Consider the following 20,114-nt stretch of genomic DNA (forward strand, 5'->3'; position numbering starts at 1 on the left):
TCAATAAATCTTTCTCCATGTATATTTGTATTGTCTACTTGATTTAGAATTACTTTTGCAGAAAGGTGTAGATATGAATTCAATTTTTTAAATAAATGCTGTATTGTTTATATTTTCTATATGTTTTCTTGTGCTAGTTACTTGGCGATTTGTGTTCCCAAAACAAGCTTGTCTGTTTTATATAACTTATTGAATTTATTGGCATGACATTGTTCATAAAAGTTCCTTATTAGTCGTTTAATGGATTTTGGATGTGTATTGATGTCTCCTTTTTATTTTCCTTGCAGTAATTTTTCCTTTCTTTTTCCTTAATTGTCTTGCAGAGGATAGATCAAATTTTTCAGTCTTTTTAGCACCTCCCTGCTATTTTAGACAGACTAGTATTTTTTGCCTTTAAATTTTAAATTCAATTTGTGATTAAAATAATTATTGATATCTTTGAGATTAAGTCTACCATCTTGTCTTTGATTTTATATTTTCCCAGTGGTTGATTTTTTTCCCTCTACTTCTATTCTATAATGAAGTATATCTTGTAGATAACATCTGAGATGAATTTTTCTTAGCTTTTTTCTACCTGTGAATATTTTTGCTTTATGTTCATTTTGAAGGATATTTTCATTGGATATAAAATTCTAGGTTGATGAGGTTTTTAATTTTTATATTTTGAACATATTATTCCTTTTCCTTTTGGCCTTCATTATTTATTATGAGAATTCAGTTGTAGTTCACATAGTTATTTTCCTGTATGTGATGTCTTTTTCCTCTGCTTCTTTTCTAACTTTTCTCTTTCTATTTGATTTTTTAGAAATTAACTCTTATGTGTCTAGATATGATTTGGAGTTTATTGGGCTTTTTGGATCACTAATGTTATCAATTCTGGAAACTTTTCAATCATTATCACTTCAAATATTTTTTCTCCTCCATTCTCTCCTTCCTTTCCTTCTCTGACTCCACGTATGATTTTGTCAGACTTTGTCAGATTTTCCCTCAGATCTCAGAGTTTATATTCTCATCTTTTAGTTTTTTCCTCATGTGTTGGATTTTAGATTTGTTTTCTATCAACCTCTCTTCAAATACATTGATGCTTTCTTCTGCTATGCCCAGTATTCTTTTAAGCACATCTAATGATTTCTTCAAACTTTATTTTCATTTTTGAAAATCTTCTACACCTTTGCTAATATTCCCCATCATATCATTCATGGTGTCTACCTTTTCCAACTGATCCTTCAGCATTTTTTAAATAATTATTTTAAATTCGCTGTAACAATTCTAACATCTGGGATGTCTATGGATCTACTTCTATTGACCATTTCCTTTTTGGAATGTTGGTCACTTTTTCTTGCTTTCTCATTTTATGTGAGTTCTTACGTTGTACAGCACATGTTATAATGACACAGAGAATGAAGTAAATGATATTAACTTTTAAAAAGTGTGGGTTGCTTTTTATTTCTGTCTGCTAGTGTGGGGGCAGAGTCTATGTGCTCTGCAGTTTAGCTCAGTCTATAATTCGTTACAGTATTATTATGACTCAGTTCACCATGGCTTCAAATGTTTTGAGAGCATGGTTGGGAATATCCTATTCAGTCAGACATGGGATTTTAGCACTAGAGTGATTTTGGAGATCTTTGTTTTACAGATGAACTATCTGATGACTAAATATTTGGAAACCTCACCCGGGCTTATAGCTCTGATGCAAGTAGTTTTTTTTTTTTTTTTTTTAATGGTGGCCAAGAAAATCTCTTTGATCTCTAAGCTCACCCCTGGATTCCTTTGTTTGTGATAGAGCTACCCTACATTCTGTGAAGGTAAAAATTTTCTCCAAGAAGTGTTTTTCACCTCTCCAATACCACCCCAGGCATTCTGTGGTTGAAAATTAGAAATGCATCTATGAGAGGAAAGGAACTGAGCCCGCTAGCCCCCTCTCAGTCTTTTATAGCTCAGAGAACTGAGTGACTGACCGTTTTATTTTGTTTGTTTGTTTTTGTTTTTTCCTTCCCCAGCTCTCTTCCAAACATGAAAGTCTGGGTTGCCTGGGGTATTCATTTAAATTTTGCTTTCCTTCCACCAATTGTTTTTTTAATCTGAAAATATAGAATACCTAGGGATATTGTCTCTACTCTCTTTCGTATTTTCCAGGTAGGTTCCCCTTTACTCAATGAAGACAAATAAGAATGAAATGGGGGTTTGGGGAAGAACACTTTCTTGTCTTGCCTCTGGGGTTCTTTTGGATTTCATTTCCTTATGCCAGCCTACATATTGTTCTTAAAAGTTGGTTAAACTTCTGGTTTCCTATTCCACATATTGACAAGCTTGGAAATTGCTACTCCATTATAAGAACAGTAAAAAAGCTGAACAGACTGGAAAATTTTAAAACTGTCTTCTTGGATCCTAAGAGAAGGAAAGACACAGGACAATCTTGCTCCAAGATTGGAGAGACAGAGGGCAAATACAGGAATCCCTAACTTACTGGACCAGAGACTCAGCAGCAACCTGGTTCCCTCAACTGAGGGACCCAGTGACAGAATAGGACAACCTAAAACAGTAGGATAAATTGCTGGAGGCTCAGTATGGAGAAGTCTGAGACTTAAAAATTCCAGGGGAACCCAGTTATAGGGGGGACCTACAATATTTTGAAATTTATCTCCAGGCTCTCCAACAAGTTCCCACAACAAATATTAGACAAAAATGCAGTCCTGCTTCCAGCAGGGAATGGAGAAAATATGTTGGATCACTCTGTACTTTTTAATAATTCCTGTCTCAGGGAAAACTACATTAATTAGAACTTCACCTAATCAGGTATTATCTGAGCCTAACTAATGTGAGGAAGAAGAAAATGAGTAACTCCAGCCCACTGTAGCCATACTGTCTCATCTAAGAGTGATGGTGGGGGCGACAATGAGAAACACATGTAAACTTCACAGTCCAGAGGTATTGACTTACTAAAAGCTTGGCAGCTAATCATAGCACTATGTAATACTTGTCCTCACTCTACAACACACCATCACATTACTAAAACCCTATTAACAGCAGTTCCACAAGATGGAAATCCTAAGCCAGAAACTGGGAGAAACTATTTGCAAAACACACATCTGATAAAGAATTTACGCAAAATATATAAAAAATTCTTAAAACTCAAAGTTGTTCTATAGATGTCGACAAACTGATGCTAAAGTTTCTATGGAGAGGCAAAACATCCAGAATAGTCAAGATAACACAATATCGAGAAAAACAAAGTTGGGGGACAGATATTCCTCAACTTCAAGACTTACTATAAAGCTAGAGTAATCAAGGTAGTGTGGTATCACACAATATGGAGATTTCTCAAAAAATTATGGTTAGAATTTACCATATGACCCACCAATCCCTCTTTGGGGTATCTACCCAAAAAATCCAAAAACATTTATCCATAAAGATATATGTACCCAATGTTCATTGCAGCATTATTCACAGTGACCAAGACATGGAAACAACCAAAGTTGCCTTTGTTAGATGATTGGATAAAAAAGATGTGGTACATATACACAATGGAATACTACTCTGCCATAAGAAAAGATGAAATACTGCCATTTGTGACAACATGGATCTTGAGATTATTACGCTAAGCAAAAAAACCAGAGAGAAAAAGTCAAGAATCGCATGACTTCAGTGATATGTGGGATATAAAACTGAAATCAGCAAAGGAACAAGACAAAGAAACAAAAATTCATAGATACAGACAGTAGTTTAGTGGTTACCAGAGGGTAAAGGAGGAGGGGTGTGGTAGAAGACAGAAAGGGGATCAAATATATGATGACCTATTATAGAAATGTACACTTGAAACCTATATGATTTTACTAACTAATGTCACCCCAGTAAATTTAACTTAAAAACAAGATAGCATGGTATTAGTGAAAGAATAGATAAACAGAACAGAATAGAGAACCCAGAAATAGACCCCCATAACAATAGTCAAAGTCTTTGACAAAGTAGCAAAGGTAGTACAATGGAACAATTGTCTCTGCAACAAATGGTGTTGGGACACCTGGACATCCTTATGAAAAAAACGAAAAAAAAAAAAAAAAAGAATGTAAACACTAACATTAGATCCCTCAAAAAAAAAAAAAAAAATCAACCTAAAATGTATCAGAGACCTAAATGTAAAATGCAATACTGTAAAACTCCTAGAAGATGGGGACGGCCTGGTGGCTCAGGTGGTTAGAGCTCCATGCTCCTAACTCTGAAGGCTTCCGGTTCGATTCCCACATGGGCCAGTGGGCTCTCAACCACAAGGTTGCAGTTCAATTCCTCAAGTCCCACAAGGGATGGTGGGCAGCACCCCCTGCAACTAAGATTGAACATGGCACCTTGAGCTGAGCTTCCGCTGAGCTCCTGGATGGCTCTGTTGTTTAGAGCACATCCTCTCAACCACAAGGTTGCTGATTCGATTCCCGCAAGGGATGGTGGGCTACGCCCCCTGCAACTAGCAACAGCAACTGGTCCTGGAGCTTAGCTGCATCCTCCACAACTAAGACTGAAAGGACAACAACTTGAAGCTGAACGGCACCCTCCATAACTAAGATTGAAAGGACAACAACTTGACTTGGAAAAAAGTCCTGGAAGTACACACTGTTCCCCAATAAAAGTCCTGTTCCCCTTCCCCAATAAAATCTTAAAAAAAAAAAAAAACTCCTAGAAGATAATGTAAGAAAAAACTTAGATGACCTTGAGAATAGTGATATATTTTTACATACAACACCTAAAACATTATCCATGAAATCAATAACTGGTAAGCTGGACTTCATTAACTTTAAAATCTTCTGGTCTGCAAAAGACAATGTCAAAAGAATGATAAGACAAGTCAGACAATGGTAGAAAATGCTTGCAAAAGACACATGTGATAAAGAACTGTTATCCAAAATGTACAAAGAACTCTTAAAACTCAGGAATAATAATAAATAAATACATACATATATACATACATAAATAAACATGATTTGAAAATAGGGCAAATACGTTAACAGACAACTCACCCAAGAAGATATACAGATGGCAAAAAGAATGTGAAAGGATAACCCACATATGTCACCAGGGAAATTCAACTTAAAGCAATGAGATGCCACTACCCATCTATTACAATGACCAAAATCTGAAACACTGAGAACATCAAGTGCTGATGAGGATGTGGAGCAACAGGAACTCTCACACATTGTTGGGGAGAATTATGTTGCAACCACGTTGGAAGACTGTTTGGTAGTTTCTTACAAAGCTAAATATATTCTTACTGTAGACGCCAGCAATCACACTCTTGATATTTACCCAAAGGAGTTAAGAATTTATATCTACACAGAAGTCTATATACAGATGTGTAGCAGCTTTATTCACAATTGCCAATATTTGCAATTATGATGTCTTTCATTAGGTGAATATGGATAAATAAAATGTGGTACATTCAGACAATGGAATCTTCAGTGCTGGAAAGAAAGGAGCTGTCAAGCCATGAAAAGACATGGAGGAAACTTAAAGGCATATCACTAAGTGAAAGAAGTCAATCTGAAAAAGCTAAATACTGTGTGATTCCAACTACATCACATTCTAGAAAATGCAGAACTATGCAGACACTAAAATGATCAGTGCTTGCCAGGGAGAGATGGGCCGGGGAGAGATGAATAGGCAGAGCACAGAGGATTTTTAGGGCAGTAGAAATACTCTGTATGATTCCGTAACGGTGGATACATGTCCTTATTCATTTGTTCAAACACTTATAATATACAACACCAAGAGTGATCCCTAGTGTAAACTATGGACTTTTGACGATTATGATGTGTCAATGTAGATTAATTGATTATAACAAATGTACCATGCTGGTAGGGGGTGTTGCTAATGGAGGAGGCCTTCCATGAGTGGGAGCAGTTGGTGTATGGGGAAGCTCTCTACTTTTCTCCCAATTTTGTTGTAAACCTAAAACTGTTCTAAGAAGAAATTAAGTTAAAAAAAAAAAAAAAAAAGTTAAACAGTAGGCTACTTTCTCCTCACCCCAATTTATACCAGGTAGGTCCTGCTCTTTACCATTGTCTTGGGGAAAGTAGGGCATCCATCCATGGATCGCTCCTCTTTCATCAAGGACTGTCACATTCTGGAATATCCCTTTATGTTTGTTTCTTTATCATTATGATGTTATTTTCTTAAATACATAATTTGTAGTTTATCCATCACATTTCATGGTTAGGGTGAGAATGATGATTTTTTTTTTTTTTTTTAACTTCTTTTCTCCTACAACCAGTATTTTCTGAGTGTGGTCCCTGTGCACAGAACTTTGTGAGATATAAACTATGTGAGGTTCAGCCTTTCTTTTTAAACATTTTGGGTTTTTTTTACTTTTCAATTACAGTTGACATACAATATTATATTAGTTTCAAGTGTACAGCATAGTGATTAGACATCTATGTAACTTTTGAGTGATGACCCCAATAAATTTAGTACATAGACACCATACATAATTATTACAATATTATTGACGATATTCCCTACTATTGACTATATTCCCTATGCTACACTTTATATCCCCATGACTATTTTGTAACTTCCAATTTGTACTTCTTTATCCTTCATCTTTTTCAAACATTCCCTATCTATCTATACCAGAAATACTATTTTTAAACTTATTAAAACACTATAAAAATATTTTATACCTATTCGTAGATATACTGTTTCTGTTGCTTTTCATCCATTTTTGAAGATTCAAGATTCCATGTGATACATATTTCAACCTGAGAATCCGTTTATATTATAGTGCAATTCTAGTTTTGATGAATCTTTTAATTTTTTTCTCTCAAAATGTCCTTAATTTTCTTTTATGAATGTATGAAAGCCAACCCAGGTTGACAGGCTTTCCTTTTTCTTGCAGCACTTTAAATATATATATATATATATATATATATATATATATATATATATATATATATATGTATAATCTTCTATCTTGCTTTATTTTCAAAGAGAAGTCAGTAAAGAGTCAGCCATTATTTTTATTCTGTTCACCTTCTTATAATGTGTCTTATTTCTCTGACTGCTTTTAAGATTAATTTTTCTTTTTCTTTGGTTATCTGCAATATGATTGTAATGTGTGTTGGTATGATTTTTCTTGTTTTGAGCTTAGATTGATGGGTTTTTGGGTGTTTTTTTATCACAGATTTGAAAAATGTTTGCCTTTACTTCTTCAAATATATTTCTACCTTATTGCCTTCTTCTGATATGGCAATTATGTGTATGTTTGACTTATTAATATTTTTCCACAGGTCACTGAAGTTTTTTTTCACTTTTTTCCGTCATTTTTCTTTCTTTCTTTCTTTTCCATCATTGCTTATGTATGGTTAGTATCTATTGTCGTGTCTACCTACAGAGATTACTGGAGTTCTTTCTTCCAATAACGCTCTCCTTTGTGGTACCCCGCCCCATTAATTCAAGCCACTTGAGATTCCGTATTTCAGTCTCTGTCTCTTAAATTGAATAAGCCTGTTGTTCATGCTTTGCCTTGTTCTCCTTTCTGTGCTGTGGTTTGAAAACTGTCTCCAGGAACAATGATAGGGTTCATTTTTGTTAATTCACTTTTCTTGAGGACCCCAGTTCTGTGCATCCTCTTTTCTGATATCTGAAAATTGTAGTTTTATGCATTTTGTACTTTCTTTCTTTTTTTTTTTTTGCTGCTTATTGTGGAAAGGCTAGTTCAGTACTAGTTATTCTGTGATGAACAGAAAAGTAAGACTATTTCCTTTGTTGAGAATAACAGTTTTTATTCATTATAACCACATTTAATATGGTATAAAATAGCATAAAGTAAATTAAGCCTTTAAGAATATGTTTTATTTAGAAAACTTGCTGCATTATTTCTAGAATAACTCCATATTTCATATTGTCATCAATTAAAAATTTGAATGATTTTCTCCAGCTATTTTTGCTCTTGGCATTTAAAACTACATGTAATTTATTAGAACTTTTAATCATGTATGTATGTGTATTTTTATCTTTGAGGATTAATTTCAAGAGCAAATACTTAAGATCAAACTGGAAAATGAGACTCATTTTTAAAAAATTAAATTTGGGTAAATATAAATGAGTTCATATTTTAGAAAAAGAACATGGAATATGATAACTTTTCAGACTCACTGTCAAGTATTTTGATGACTGATTCCCATAAATTATCTTCAAAAATCAATGTTGACATCAAATAAAATATTCTAATATTTAAGAAACTCAGAGCATTTGTGGTAAATTTTCAGCCTTTTTATTTTTGAGATTAAGATCCTGTACTTACAGTTGGGGTGTGAAGGTTGTACTATATTCAAGATAGTTTGTAAAGATGAATAAAATTTAATCAACAATTAATTACTTTCAAATATCATGCCACAAGGTTAACTATAACAAATACTGTCTTTTATTATTTCTCCCCAGACTAGTACATTGAAATACTTGTAAATTCTTAAATATGTCTTTAAACTTTTGAACTTATAGGACGTCTTCCGGGGTTTAAAGGGAAGTTTTCCTGAACTCCCACCCTCCATGCCAGGCTGAACGTCTATTTTTTGTGCCCCCCATGGAGTACTCTGGCTGTGTTTCAAAAATAATGCTTAATTTACAGAATTACAATAATCTATTGATTTCTTTCCCCTCCGTTTGACTTTAAATGCCATGAGGCCATGAATGCATATTTTTCATCCTAGTGTCTATTATAGCCTTTAATACAGAGTAGATACTTTATGCTTATTTGTTAAGTAAACATATGAATAAATTCTTTCTGTATTCCAATTGGCATAAAAAAGATTATTCTGGTAGGGATATGAACGTTAGTCAAATGATTGAATGCTAACTCTGTATTGTATGTTCTCTTTCAGGCTCTTAAATCCGATCTACAATGGAAAAAATTCTTTTTTATCTGTTTTTCATTGGCATAGCAGTGAGAGCTCAGATCTGTCCAAAGCGTTGTGTCTGTCAGATTTTGTCTCCTAATCTTGCAACCCTTTGTGCCAAGAAAGGGCTTTTATTTGTTCCACCAAACATTGACAGAAGAACTGTGGAACTGAGGTTGGCAGACAATTTTGTTACAAATATTAAAAGGAAAGATTTTGCCAATATGACCAGCTTGGTGGACCTGACTCTATCCAGGAATACAATAAGTTTTATTACACCTCATGCTTTTGCTGACTTACGAAATTTGAGGGCATTGCATTTGAATAGCAATCGATTGACTAAAATTACAAATGACATGTTCAGTGGGCTTTCCAATCTCCATCATTTGATACTGAACAACAATCAGCTGACTTTAATTTCTTCTACAGCATTTGATGATGTCTTTGCCCTTGAGGAGCTGGATCTGTCTTATAATAATTTAGAAACGATTCCTTGGGATGCTGTTGAGAAGATGGTTAGCTTGCACACCCTTAGTTTGGATCACAATATGATTGATAACATCCCTAAGGGGACTTTCTCCCACTTGCACAAGATGACTCGGCTAGATGTAACATCGAATAAATTGCAGAAGCTACCACCTGACCCTCTCTTTCAGCGAGCTCAGGTACTAGCAACCTCAGGAATCATAAGCCCATCTACTTTTGCATTAAGTTTCGGTGGAAACCCTTTGCATTGCAATTGCGAATTGTTATGGTTGAGGCGTCTGTCCAGAGAAGATGACCTAGAGACCTGTGCTTCTCCAGCACTTTTAACTGGTCGTTATTTTTGGTCAATTCCTGAGGAAGAGTTTTTGTGTGAGCCTCCTCTCATTACTCGCCATACACATGAGATGAGAGTCCTGGAGGGTCAAAGGGCAACCCTTAGATGCAAAGCTAGGGGTGACCCTGAACCTGCAATTCACTGGATTTCTCCTGAAGGGAAGCTTATTTCAAATGCAACAAGATCTCTGGTGTATGATAATGGGACACTTGACATTCTTATAACAACTGTAAAGGATACAGGTGCTTTTACCTGCATTGCTTCTAATCCTGCCGGGGAAGCAACACAAACAGTGGATCTTCATATAATTAAGCTCCCTCACTTACTAAACAGTACTAACCATATCCATGAGCCTGATCCTGGTTCTTCAGATATCTCAACTTCTACTAAGTCAGGTTCTAATGCAAGCAGTAGTAATGGTGATACTAAAATAAGTCAAGACAAAATAGTGGTGGCAGAAGCAACATCATCTACGGCACTACTTAAATTTAATTTTCAAAGAAATATCCCTGGAATACGTATGTTTCAAATCCAGTACAATGGTACTTATGATGACACCCTTGTTTACAGGTAAGATAAAATTAAGCAAATCTTTATACTTACCATGCATCTTACTATTTGGGCTTGTGAATGTACTACTGATTTTTTTTTTTTTTTAATTGGCAGTGCTACTCTGTATTGTAATTATAGAACTCCATTTTTTAAAATGTGTAATGTAAGACTTGTGAAAGGTGAATACATGTGGGGAACTATTTTGATGGTGTTCTTATTAGAGAGTTCGAATTTATATTTAATATTATGCTTACTTACTTTTTTCCCCTCATCTGAGATGTGACTATCAGAGAACAAGATTGATTTATTTAAAAAAATGCAAAAACATACCAGAACTTACACATCCATATGAGTGTTCTTTCCTTCAAGGAAGTCACGTTGGGAGGCTATACCATTATCCCAATGATGCTGCCATTGCTCAAAGCACTTTTGGAATTATCTTTAGAACCTTCGTCATACTATTTTGAATATCCTCAGTGGTGGCAAATCTTCGTCTTTTGAGGGTGAGTTTGAATTTTGGAAACAAGCAAAAGCCATTTGGAGCCAAGTCTTGTGAATAAGGTGGGTGATCAAGATGGATATTGCCATTTTTGGTCAAAAATAGGATGTAACTATAAAATAATGAGACTGATATTTTGAGTGACTGAGTTATGTGCATGTGTGTTGTCTCATGTACATTGGTTCTTAAGACAGTTCCAAGAGAAAGTTGACAAGTATTTTGAGCAGTGAAAGTACCGTTGGAGTTAAGTATGTAATTTCCTATAAGGACATTAATGAAGAATTTGCATCTGACTACAGAATTTCTGGTATGTTTTTCTAAAGTTCAGCCTCATTGATTTATAGTCACATCTTGTCCAATTTTCAGTTGGAAATATACCTTTAACCCCTCCGTATGATTTCACTCGTGATAGACTATTACTACTCCTAAGAAATGATAGAAAATCATGGCTTTGAAATACATACATATGTATTTGTCTTTAGGCTTTTGTAAAATCAGATCAACTCACTTCTTATATACCTATGTAAATTATTGGAGATAATTTGATTTTCACTCATGTATGGAAATGAGATAAATTTTTGAAAGTGAGCATGAGGTGGTAGGATAAAACAAAACTGGCCTACTTAGCCTTGTGATCAAACCTGGGCCAGGTTCTACCTGACTAAGTTTTAACTTCCTCATCTTTAAAAGTAAGAGATTAGAGTAAATGGTATCTAATCTCTCTCTTATTACTAAATGTATGGAATGTAGACTATGATGCATGCATATTAGCATAAAGTTGTCTGCTCTTGTCACACTCAGCTCTTCACCTGGGCTATGGGTTATTTAACACAGTGTCCAAGGAAGCATTCATCCTTACCCTTCACCTTCCCGTAGCTACTAGACATTCTGTGTATTTTAAATCTTCACTCTGAAATAGGTTACTTTCTGTTTTCCAAATTCCAAGATTTTAATCCTTCCATGACAAGTGAATTCTACATGACTTTGAAGAAATGGCTGGAATTCTGCACCCTAATGTTTGTTGTGTGTAAAACCATGATAATGCCAAGCTCATATATTCTTTGTAAAAATTAAAAGAATTTAATTTTTAAATTACTAAAATACTCAGTAATACATGCCGGTTATCATCACCAAATGGTAGTGATTTCAATCACAAATACATACTCTGGCCTAAGATTTTCCTGGTACATTTAGAACATATAGTTTAGGTTGTATAACAGATTAGCATTGCCAAGTTTTAAAATTTCGAAAACTCTCAGGGAAAAAATATATATAGTTTCAAGCCTTTTTTTTTTCCCCCCAAATTAAATGTTAGTTTGGGTCATAGTGTAGGTTGCTACCGAGGGGAAGAAAAAAAAAAAAGTTAGTGAATAATGGGCAAACGCAGACTTGTGATATAATAGATTCAGAGATGTCTATACACTCATGAAATTTCAGATACTGTATTCCGAGAGTGAGTTCATAGTGTCACAATGGAGAGGATGAGGGATTTTTGCCGTTTGTGGTTACAGGACAATGTTACTCATCCATTTTCATTAGCCTGATATATAGAGAAAAACATACTGGGAACCAAGTGTTGAAGGTGTAAGAGAGGGCTCAGATCTGTAATTAAAGCACTTTCGTCTTAGTAATTATCTTAGTTATTAAAGATAGTTTTACTGGGGACCATTGCATAGCAGCTTATGACTGATTTGGAAAATAAATACTCCGAAATGCATTTCCATTCTGGTTTCTAATGTGTTCTCAGTGTTTTCCCTTCCTTCAAATTGGCTTTTAGTCACAGAGGTGTTGTAAGTGCTAAATGGATTTGTTTAGCAGTCAGATAATGTCACACTCATACCTTCCAAAAGCAATTTGTCATAAATGATTTTTTAGCAGTGGCTTTTATTAGGAGTTTTGCTTTGCCAAGCAATGTAATTAGTGAGCTTGTCAAGGACATGGTGCAGGAACCATTAGTATAATGCAGACGCCAACAATAACTTTTAGCCATTTTAACGGGCAAATATAAGATTTGATCATTTTCTCATATTTCATATTGGTTATAAATGGGCTTATCTTAATGACTGCTAAAATGAAACAGAACCGAAGTCATAATAACTCTATGTGTATATATGTTTTTTTCTTTTTTAAAAATATTAACACAAATTCCATTGTCCCTCAGAATGATACCTCCTACGAGCACAACTTTTCTTGTCAATAACCTGGCTGCTGGAACTATGTATGACTTGTGTGTCTTGGCAATATATGATGATGGCATCACTTCCCTCACTGCCACAAGAGTCGTGGGTTGCATCCAGTTTACTACGGAACAGGATTACGTGCGATGCCACTTCATGCAGTCCCAGTTTTTGGGAGGCACCATGATTATTATTATTGGTGGAATAATTGTGGCATCCGTGCTGGTTTTCATCATCATTCTCATGATCCGCTATAAGGTGTGTAACAATAATGGCCAACACAAGGTCACCAAGGTCAGCAATGTCTACTCTCAAACTAACGGGGCTCAGATACAAGGCTGCAGTGTAACACTGCCCCAGTCCATGTCCAAACAAGCTGTGGGACATGAAGACAATGCCCAGTGTTGTAAAGTTGCCAACGACAATGTGATACCATCTTCAGAAATTTGTTCAAGTCAGGACTCCTCTACTGCTACCTCTGCTTTGCCTCCTACCTGGACTTCAAGCACTTCTGTGTCCCAGAAGCAGAAAAGAAAGACAGGCACAAAGCCAAGTACCGAACCACAGAATGAAGCTGTCACAAATGTGGAGTCCCAAAACACTAACAGAAACAACTCAACTGCATTGCAGTTAGCTAGTCGACCTCCCGATTCGGTCACAGAGGGGCCCACATCTAAAAGAGCACATTCAAAGCCAAGTAAGTTTCTCACTTTGCCTGCTGAGAGATCCAGAGCAAGGCACAGGTACTCCCTGAATGGAGAAATAAAGGAATACTATTGTTATATTAACTCACCAAGCCCATGTGGACTATTTTCTAAAAGAAGCATGTCTATGAATGGGATGTTAATTCAGTCCAACAGTTTTGATGGGCATAGTGGAAAAGCAGCCCTTTCAAAATCTGAGTGTGTATTGGAAAGCACTGTGTAACCTATTATTTCTTTTCAATGAAAACGTTATTTTGAAAACTCACATAGAAAAATTGGAATTTGAAATTTTAGTCCTGTCTCTCTGATACATAGCTAATAGGGCCAAGGTGTAAAAACCTTCTAGGGTACAGTTATTGATATAAAAATTTATACATAAACTTATATATATATATTTAATATATATATTATATATACTGAATATTATAATTAATTATATACATGTATTAAATATATATATTATATATATATATATTAAAATATATATATATATATATATATATATTTAAAAGGGTTAGGGAAAAAGCATGACATAGCAGTGCCTTCCTCTATTCTAGAATTGGCTTCTAGGTTCTGCAATAGCAGATCGCAAAATGAAAGTTGTCATAGGAAAAATAATGTCTTGCATAAATAATGATGTTTCCTCCAGTCTTACAAAGGACCACCTATGGATGATCAGTATTTTTCAATGAGTAGATTGTCTATTTTCTTTCAATGACAATGGTGTTTGTTTTTAGGCAAATATTGTAGAGAACAACGCTGTGTTGATATGTTATTTAAAATAAAATATTCAATAACTTTAACCAGACAGTGTTAAAATAAGTACCCTTCTAAACAATATTCTTGGTTCAGGTGCCTTAATGGTTTTATGATAGTTCTAATCCAGGACACAGCTTTTTCAGTGGGAAGTAGAAGAAAATGTAGTTGATTCTGCATTTATGAGAAAAAAATCCAGTTCAGTTTTAAGTTACATGCCACAATTTTATATGCATCACTGGGCATGTGAAGGTATTTTCCTTAATTTAATACACATTTGTTGATCAAATGAGTTTATCTTTTTCTTAATGCAAGTTAAAAAGGGAGATAAAAATACAAGATTGCCTTTATCAAAGGGATATTTATTTTTATCACCAAATAATTTTAAAAAAACCTTCTAATGAATTTCTTGTTACATGTATACGCAATGTAAAGTCATTGCTCATTAACCAGATAGTGGTTTCGGTTTTCCCTTCTGTGCTGTAATTCTGAATTGAATGTTTCCTTTTAGAGTAAATGCATTTATTATTTTAACCAAAACCTGTGATACAATTTAATTAGAAATCATGCAGCCTTAAAAAAAAAGTTTTTTTTAATTTATTCAGACAATATCACTTCTTGATAAAATGTCATTCGTGACATTCACTGAAACTGAGGTCTACATATAAATGTTCCTGTCTACTTGTTGAAAATACTGCACATTATTTGCTAATTTTATGATGTTTTATTAAAGATTCATAAACAGGATCAACATTAAGGGGTTTTTATTTTTGATTTGAGAACATGTGAGAATCTTGAACAAAAAATTAGCTATAATATTATGAGTTTTTTAAATCAGATCACTTGAAATACCATTTAAAACAGTTGAGGAATATCAATCGTTAGTTTAACTTCCTTCTGCTAGAGAGATATATAAAAATTTCAGTTAATTTTAACTTGACAGAGGTGCATCTTATCACATATGATTTATTGGGATGACATTCCAAAGAAGGCAAGATTAAAGCAGTTAGAGATTACTTACTTTGGCAGTCTTAAAAATAATTGTCTGATAGGCTTTTATTACTTTAAGCTTTTCCTAAATGCCTTTTCTGCCATGCATCCTTTCTGAAGTTTGCCTTTCATATTTCTAAAATCTAATCAGCTTTCATGCATCAGGTACATGGTTCATGTGAGGAATAAATGAGATCACATGTGGTAGTATTGTGTAAAATCGAAAGTGTTACTCAAAGAGTATTTTCAACACTACTTCTATAATAATGCTCTAATCCCAACTAAACATTTTTATTTATATTTTTAACTCAAAAAGTTGATACACACATTTCATATATATATATATATATATATATATATATGTATATATTTAACATATAACATTATGTTAGTTTCAGATGTACAACACAATGATCCAGTATTCGTATATACTGTGAAATGATTGCCACAAAAAGTCTAGTTAATATCTGGCATCATCCAGTTACAGAATTCTTTTCTGTTTTGATGAGTACTACTTAAATATAGTTTCTTAGTAACTTTCAAATATACATACAATGTTATTAACTATATTCACCATGCTGTACATTGCGTTCCCATGACTTATTTATTTTATAACTGGAAATTTATACCTTTTGATTCCCTTCACCCATTCTGTCCCACCCCCAGCCCCACCCAATGTCTCTGACAACCATAAATCTGTTCTCTGTATCTACGAGCTTGGGTTTGTTTTGGTTTGTTTTGAGATTCCCATATATAAGTGAGATTATATGGTATTTGTCTTTCTGTAATAATGCTTTAATGCAGCTAAACGTTTGACATTAGCATTAATTATTTAATTCCCCATGAGGTGCTGATTGACAAACGTATTTTACTTTCCTCTTTCCTAGATTTTACTTACATAGTATTTAAATATCATGAATACATAAAAGCTTTTGAGTCTTAAAGAAATGAATCCCCAAAGAAGGAATCTCTGGTATTATGAAGATTGTGAGCAAGGGGCTCTGAACTCATGCAACATAGGCAACAACTTAGCATATTTACTCCAAGCTAATGATTAATGAATTTTTTATTTTGTAGTTGTCTGTATTTTTAAAAATCAGTTTCCTGTTTATGTTTCTAATGAAACTTTATTTAAATATATTTTATTTCTCATAGACACTTGGAAATGTACAATATCTAACCATATGAAATTTATTGTTTGACTAAAGCCATTAAAGCCATTTAAATTTGTATTACTTTTACAAGACCATTTTCAGGGTGTGTTAACCAAAGCCTGGAACACTTGTTCTTAGCCACGATAAGAAGTCATGTGTTCCTGTCTTCAAAAAGTTTATTTTTTGAGACATCACAAATGATTGGCCTGTCGAGATTCAAAAGTCTTTTATTTTTGTTCATAAGTGTATGAAAATTTTTTTTTTACTCAGGGCTGTTTCAGTGCAAAGTAACTGAAAAATAAATCAATGGGGAGGTCGGGAGGTGATTGAAGGTAACTGGTATAATGTCCAAAACACAATACTTACTCAAATGGATGAATGAGTGAATGGATAGATAACTAAGTAAATGAATGAGGCCATTAGGAAGGTGCAGTGATAATAAGAATTTTTATTAATTAAGACAGTGGAGATGTGTGATCCAAATATCATATATATATATATATATATATATATATATATATATATATATATATATGATCCAAAGCATATGGTTTGCTGTTTGTTGTTGGTGACTATATATAGGTTATATATATTGTTTCTTCTTCCTTATTCATAAATATTTTTCTTTGATTTTTTTTAGTCATTTTACACCACAGTTTCAACTTGTTTCAATGTAAAGCAAACTAACAATATATTTACAGAGGTTTACTTCAAACTTTTAAAAAAATTATATGTGTTCCTGTGTTGTTTTTGGTTTCTTTTGGATAATTGTCCCCAACTTGAAAATTTCAAGGTATTATTAAATTGGGTCTGTATCTAAGTGTCATAAAGGGATAATGAAACAGCCAAGCTGCCTTAAATTCTAAGGGGAAACAAGAGATAGGTTTGATGAATATTATTTATTTTTAGTCTACAAATAGATTAGTACAGAAATACATTAAGTACAATAATTTAAGTTAGGTACAACAACACCCTTGCTGTGGCCAATTTATTTGCTGCATTTTTCCAACCATTAAATGTAGTTAGTTGAGGTGGACAGTAAGCTATTTTATGCTTTCAGACATTTGATTTTAGCTGTTTTGTAGATATATTTTACTTAAAATGTTTTGGAATGTAAGTTTTGAATTATTGTAAGCCATCTATAAATATGACAAGTCTACTACTGAATGATACATACGTTCTTCACAAGAACTTAAGGAATTTAAAAAAAAAAATTAAACACATTCCATCTGTCTATAAGAATCTTCTTTTGTAAAGCATTTTCTACTTCACTGTAAAGCACTAAAGTTTTTTTTTTTCCCAAACTGAATTTTAATTTATTTTATTTGCGTGTATTAATACTGAAATGGACTAAATATGTCATTTATTAATCTAAAAAAATAACAATATTTATCACAAAGTTTACATCAATTGCCTTTGAGTTCCTAAATTTTAGTATTTACCCCTCTTGTTTATTCAGAATAATAAAATTAAAAACAATCATTAAATTGCCAATAGCTAAAAAAAATGCCAAAACATAAAGCATCTCTTTGTACATAAAATTGTGAAGGTAAATGGGGTGTTTTTCAAAGACTGCAGGTAGGAGTCCATTTTCTTCTTGATGTGGCAGAATTCCAGTTGTATTTTTATACTGCTAAGAAAGCAAGGTTCATTTATATTTAATGAAGACTGTCTACACGCTTCCCCTTTTCCAGGCTTCCCTTGTGTCTCACTGTCCAGTCTTTGCACTTTAACAATGTATGTGGATGTTTCTGTGTGTGAGTGTGTGTGAAATGTTTTGGGGAAAGGACTTAAACATAGAGATGTATTGGATGAAAAAAGGAAATTTATCTTATCCTCCTAAATTGATGATGATAATAATGACAATAATAATTTACCTTAAGATTTTTGTGAGTTAAACATTAGTTGTGTTACATTTATGGATAAGAAATATCTCGTTTTTTAAATTTCATAGAGCAAAGAAAAAATAATCAGAATTAATGAATGAAATTTTATAATAATTTCAGAGCTCTGTCTCTTAGATTACTCAATACTTTCCCGCCATGCTGGGTTAATACATAATAAGACTACAAATAGAATCAATTTTGTCTTTTGTGTTTGTTTGTTTATTTTTGAAACAATCCTCTCTGAAGTAGTACAGATGATCACTTAATATAGAAAGAATGGTAAATATTCCTGCAATCGAGTCATCCTAAAATTGTGGCGTTATATGAAGTGGGACATAAAAAGTAGGAGTTTGTAACTGGGAGTATATTTAAGTATGAAATTGCCTACTTAAGGTAATGTTAAAACTCTGAAAGTTTGTCAAATATTACAAATAGCATAAAAAATTATCAGTATACCGTTGTCTTCTGATTTTGCACAGCTATTTCAAAGTCAAAATTTAGGATCTGAATTTACCATCGGATAAAATTGATATACTATGCGTATTTATATATCTACATAAGTTAAAAATCTATTTAAGTAATATAGATATATTACTATGTACAGTTATAAAATTAATTAAAATCATAATTTTGTGTCTTGCAACATGGATTGTAATTAATGTAACAAAATTAGATTGAAATGGACTGGCTAAAGATAACTTATTCCAGAACAACTGTACAAAGTATACTTGTTATTTATCAGATTACAATGGAATATAAAGCCTCTAATGCAAATTGATTTTTCCAAACTTCCTAATGATAACCATCTCAACTTGTCTGATTTCACCCATTCTTTTTATATAGGTCACTATTATGTTCATGAATTTTAAAAACAACAAAAAAGTCATTTTCAAGTACATTCAGGGAAAAGCTATGAAATCCCTTTCATTTTGTGTTTTGAAGTGGATGCACCTTTAATCTTGTCTGAAATATGAGCTAGAGAAACACTGTGATTCTGTTCCAAACTATGTCCAATAAATAATTATTCCAGTAACATGAAGGGACTTATTAAATATACTATGTTGACTCTACCATAATGTAATTTCCTAATCTTTTTTTTCCTGTATAATGTGAACATGTCTTATTATTGCTTTCAATAAGCTGGAGATGTAAAACCTAGTCTCCAGAGGCCATTGTAAAATTATATGCCTATTTGTGCTGAAGATTTTATAAGAAAGTGTTTTGTATTATTCTCATCACACTCATCTGTGAATGCTGAGAGAGAATTTTTTTCCTGTGATACCTACATTTTTCTTTTAATTGTTTCATTTCTTAATGACAAGTAGAAATATTTGCTTCAAAAAAGGACATTTTGAAATAAACAGAATGTGTGCTATGCAAGGCTATACAAAGGTACTAAACAGTTATAGCCAATTGGAACATACAGATGGACATTTGAAGGCAGAATGTTTGCATTTAGAACATTACTGTTTTATATAAGGGTACTTGGTAAAATATGCTATTGTTTTGAGAGTTATTGAATAATGGCTTATATTGTAAATTATTGTTCTATACTCTGTGTGGTGAATATGGTAAAACTACATTTCCTAAGTTGGATTCTTTTTTCCTTGATGTATGTTTTCTTGTTGATCAAATCCAGCTCTGTTTTTGAAATGTTCACTTTGATAAGGGAAAACTAACAGCAGCCTTTTTCT

General features: G+C 33.3%; 1 protein-coding gene across 3 annotated transcripts in view; it reads left to right on the plus strand.

Annotated features, from left to right (window-relative positions):
- The window catches only part of LRFN5 (leucine rich repeat and fibronectin type III domain containing 5), a 261,831-nt gene that overhangs the window by 233,834 nt on the left and 7,883 nt on the right, over positions 1 to 20,114 (plus strand). For 2 of the 3 annotated variants that reach the window (XM_033106910.1, XM_033106911.1), the window contains 2 exons: positions 8,868 to 10,272; positions 12,915 to 13,627. In XM_033106910.1, the coding sequence (XP_032962801.1) occupies positions 8,888 to 10,272; positions 12,915 to 13,627 (2,098 nt within the window). In that variant the 5' untranslated portion in view covers positions 8,868 to 8,887. Of the gene's footprint in view, positions 1 to 8,867; positions 10,273 to 10,623; positions 10,816 to 12,914; positions 13,628 to 20,114 lie in introns of those variants that run through there. The other variant, XR_004423120.1, reaches the window with a different exon arrangement.

Source organism: Rhinolophus ferrumequinum, chromosome 6 (genome assembly GCF_004115265.2).
Source record: "Rhinolophus ferrumequinum isolate MPI-CBG mRhiFer1 chromosome 6, mRhiFer1_v1.p, whole genome shotgun sequence".
NCBI classification, from domain to species: domain Eukaryota; kingdom Metazoa; phylum Chordata; class Mammalia; order Chiroptera; family Rhinolophidae; genus Rhinolophus; species Rhinolophus ferrumequinum.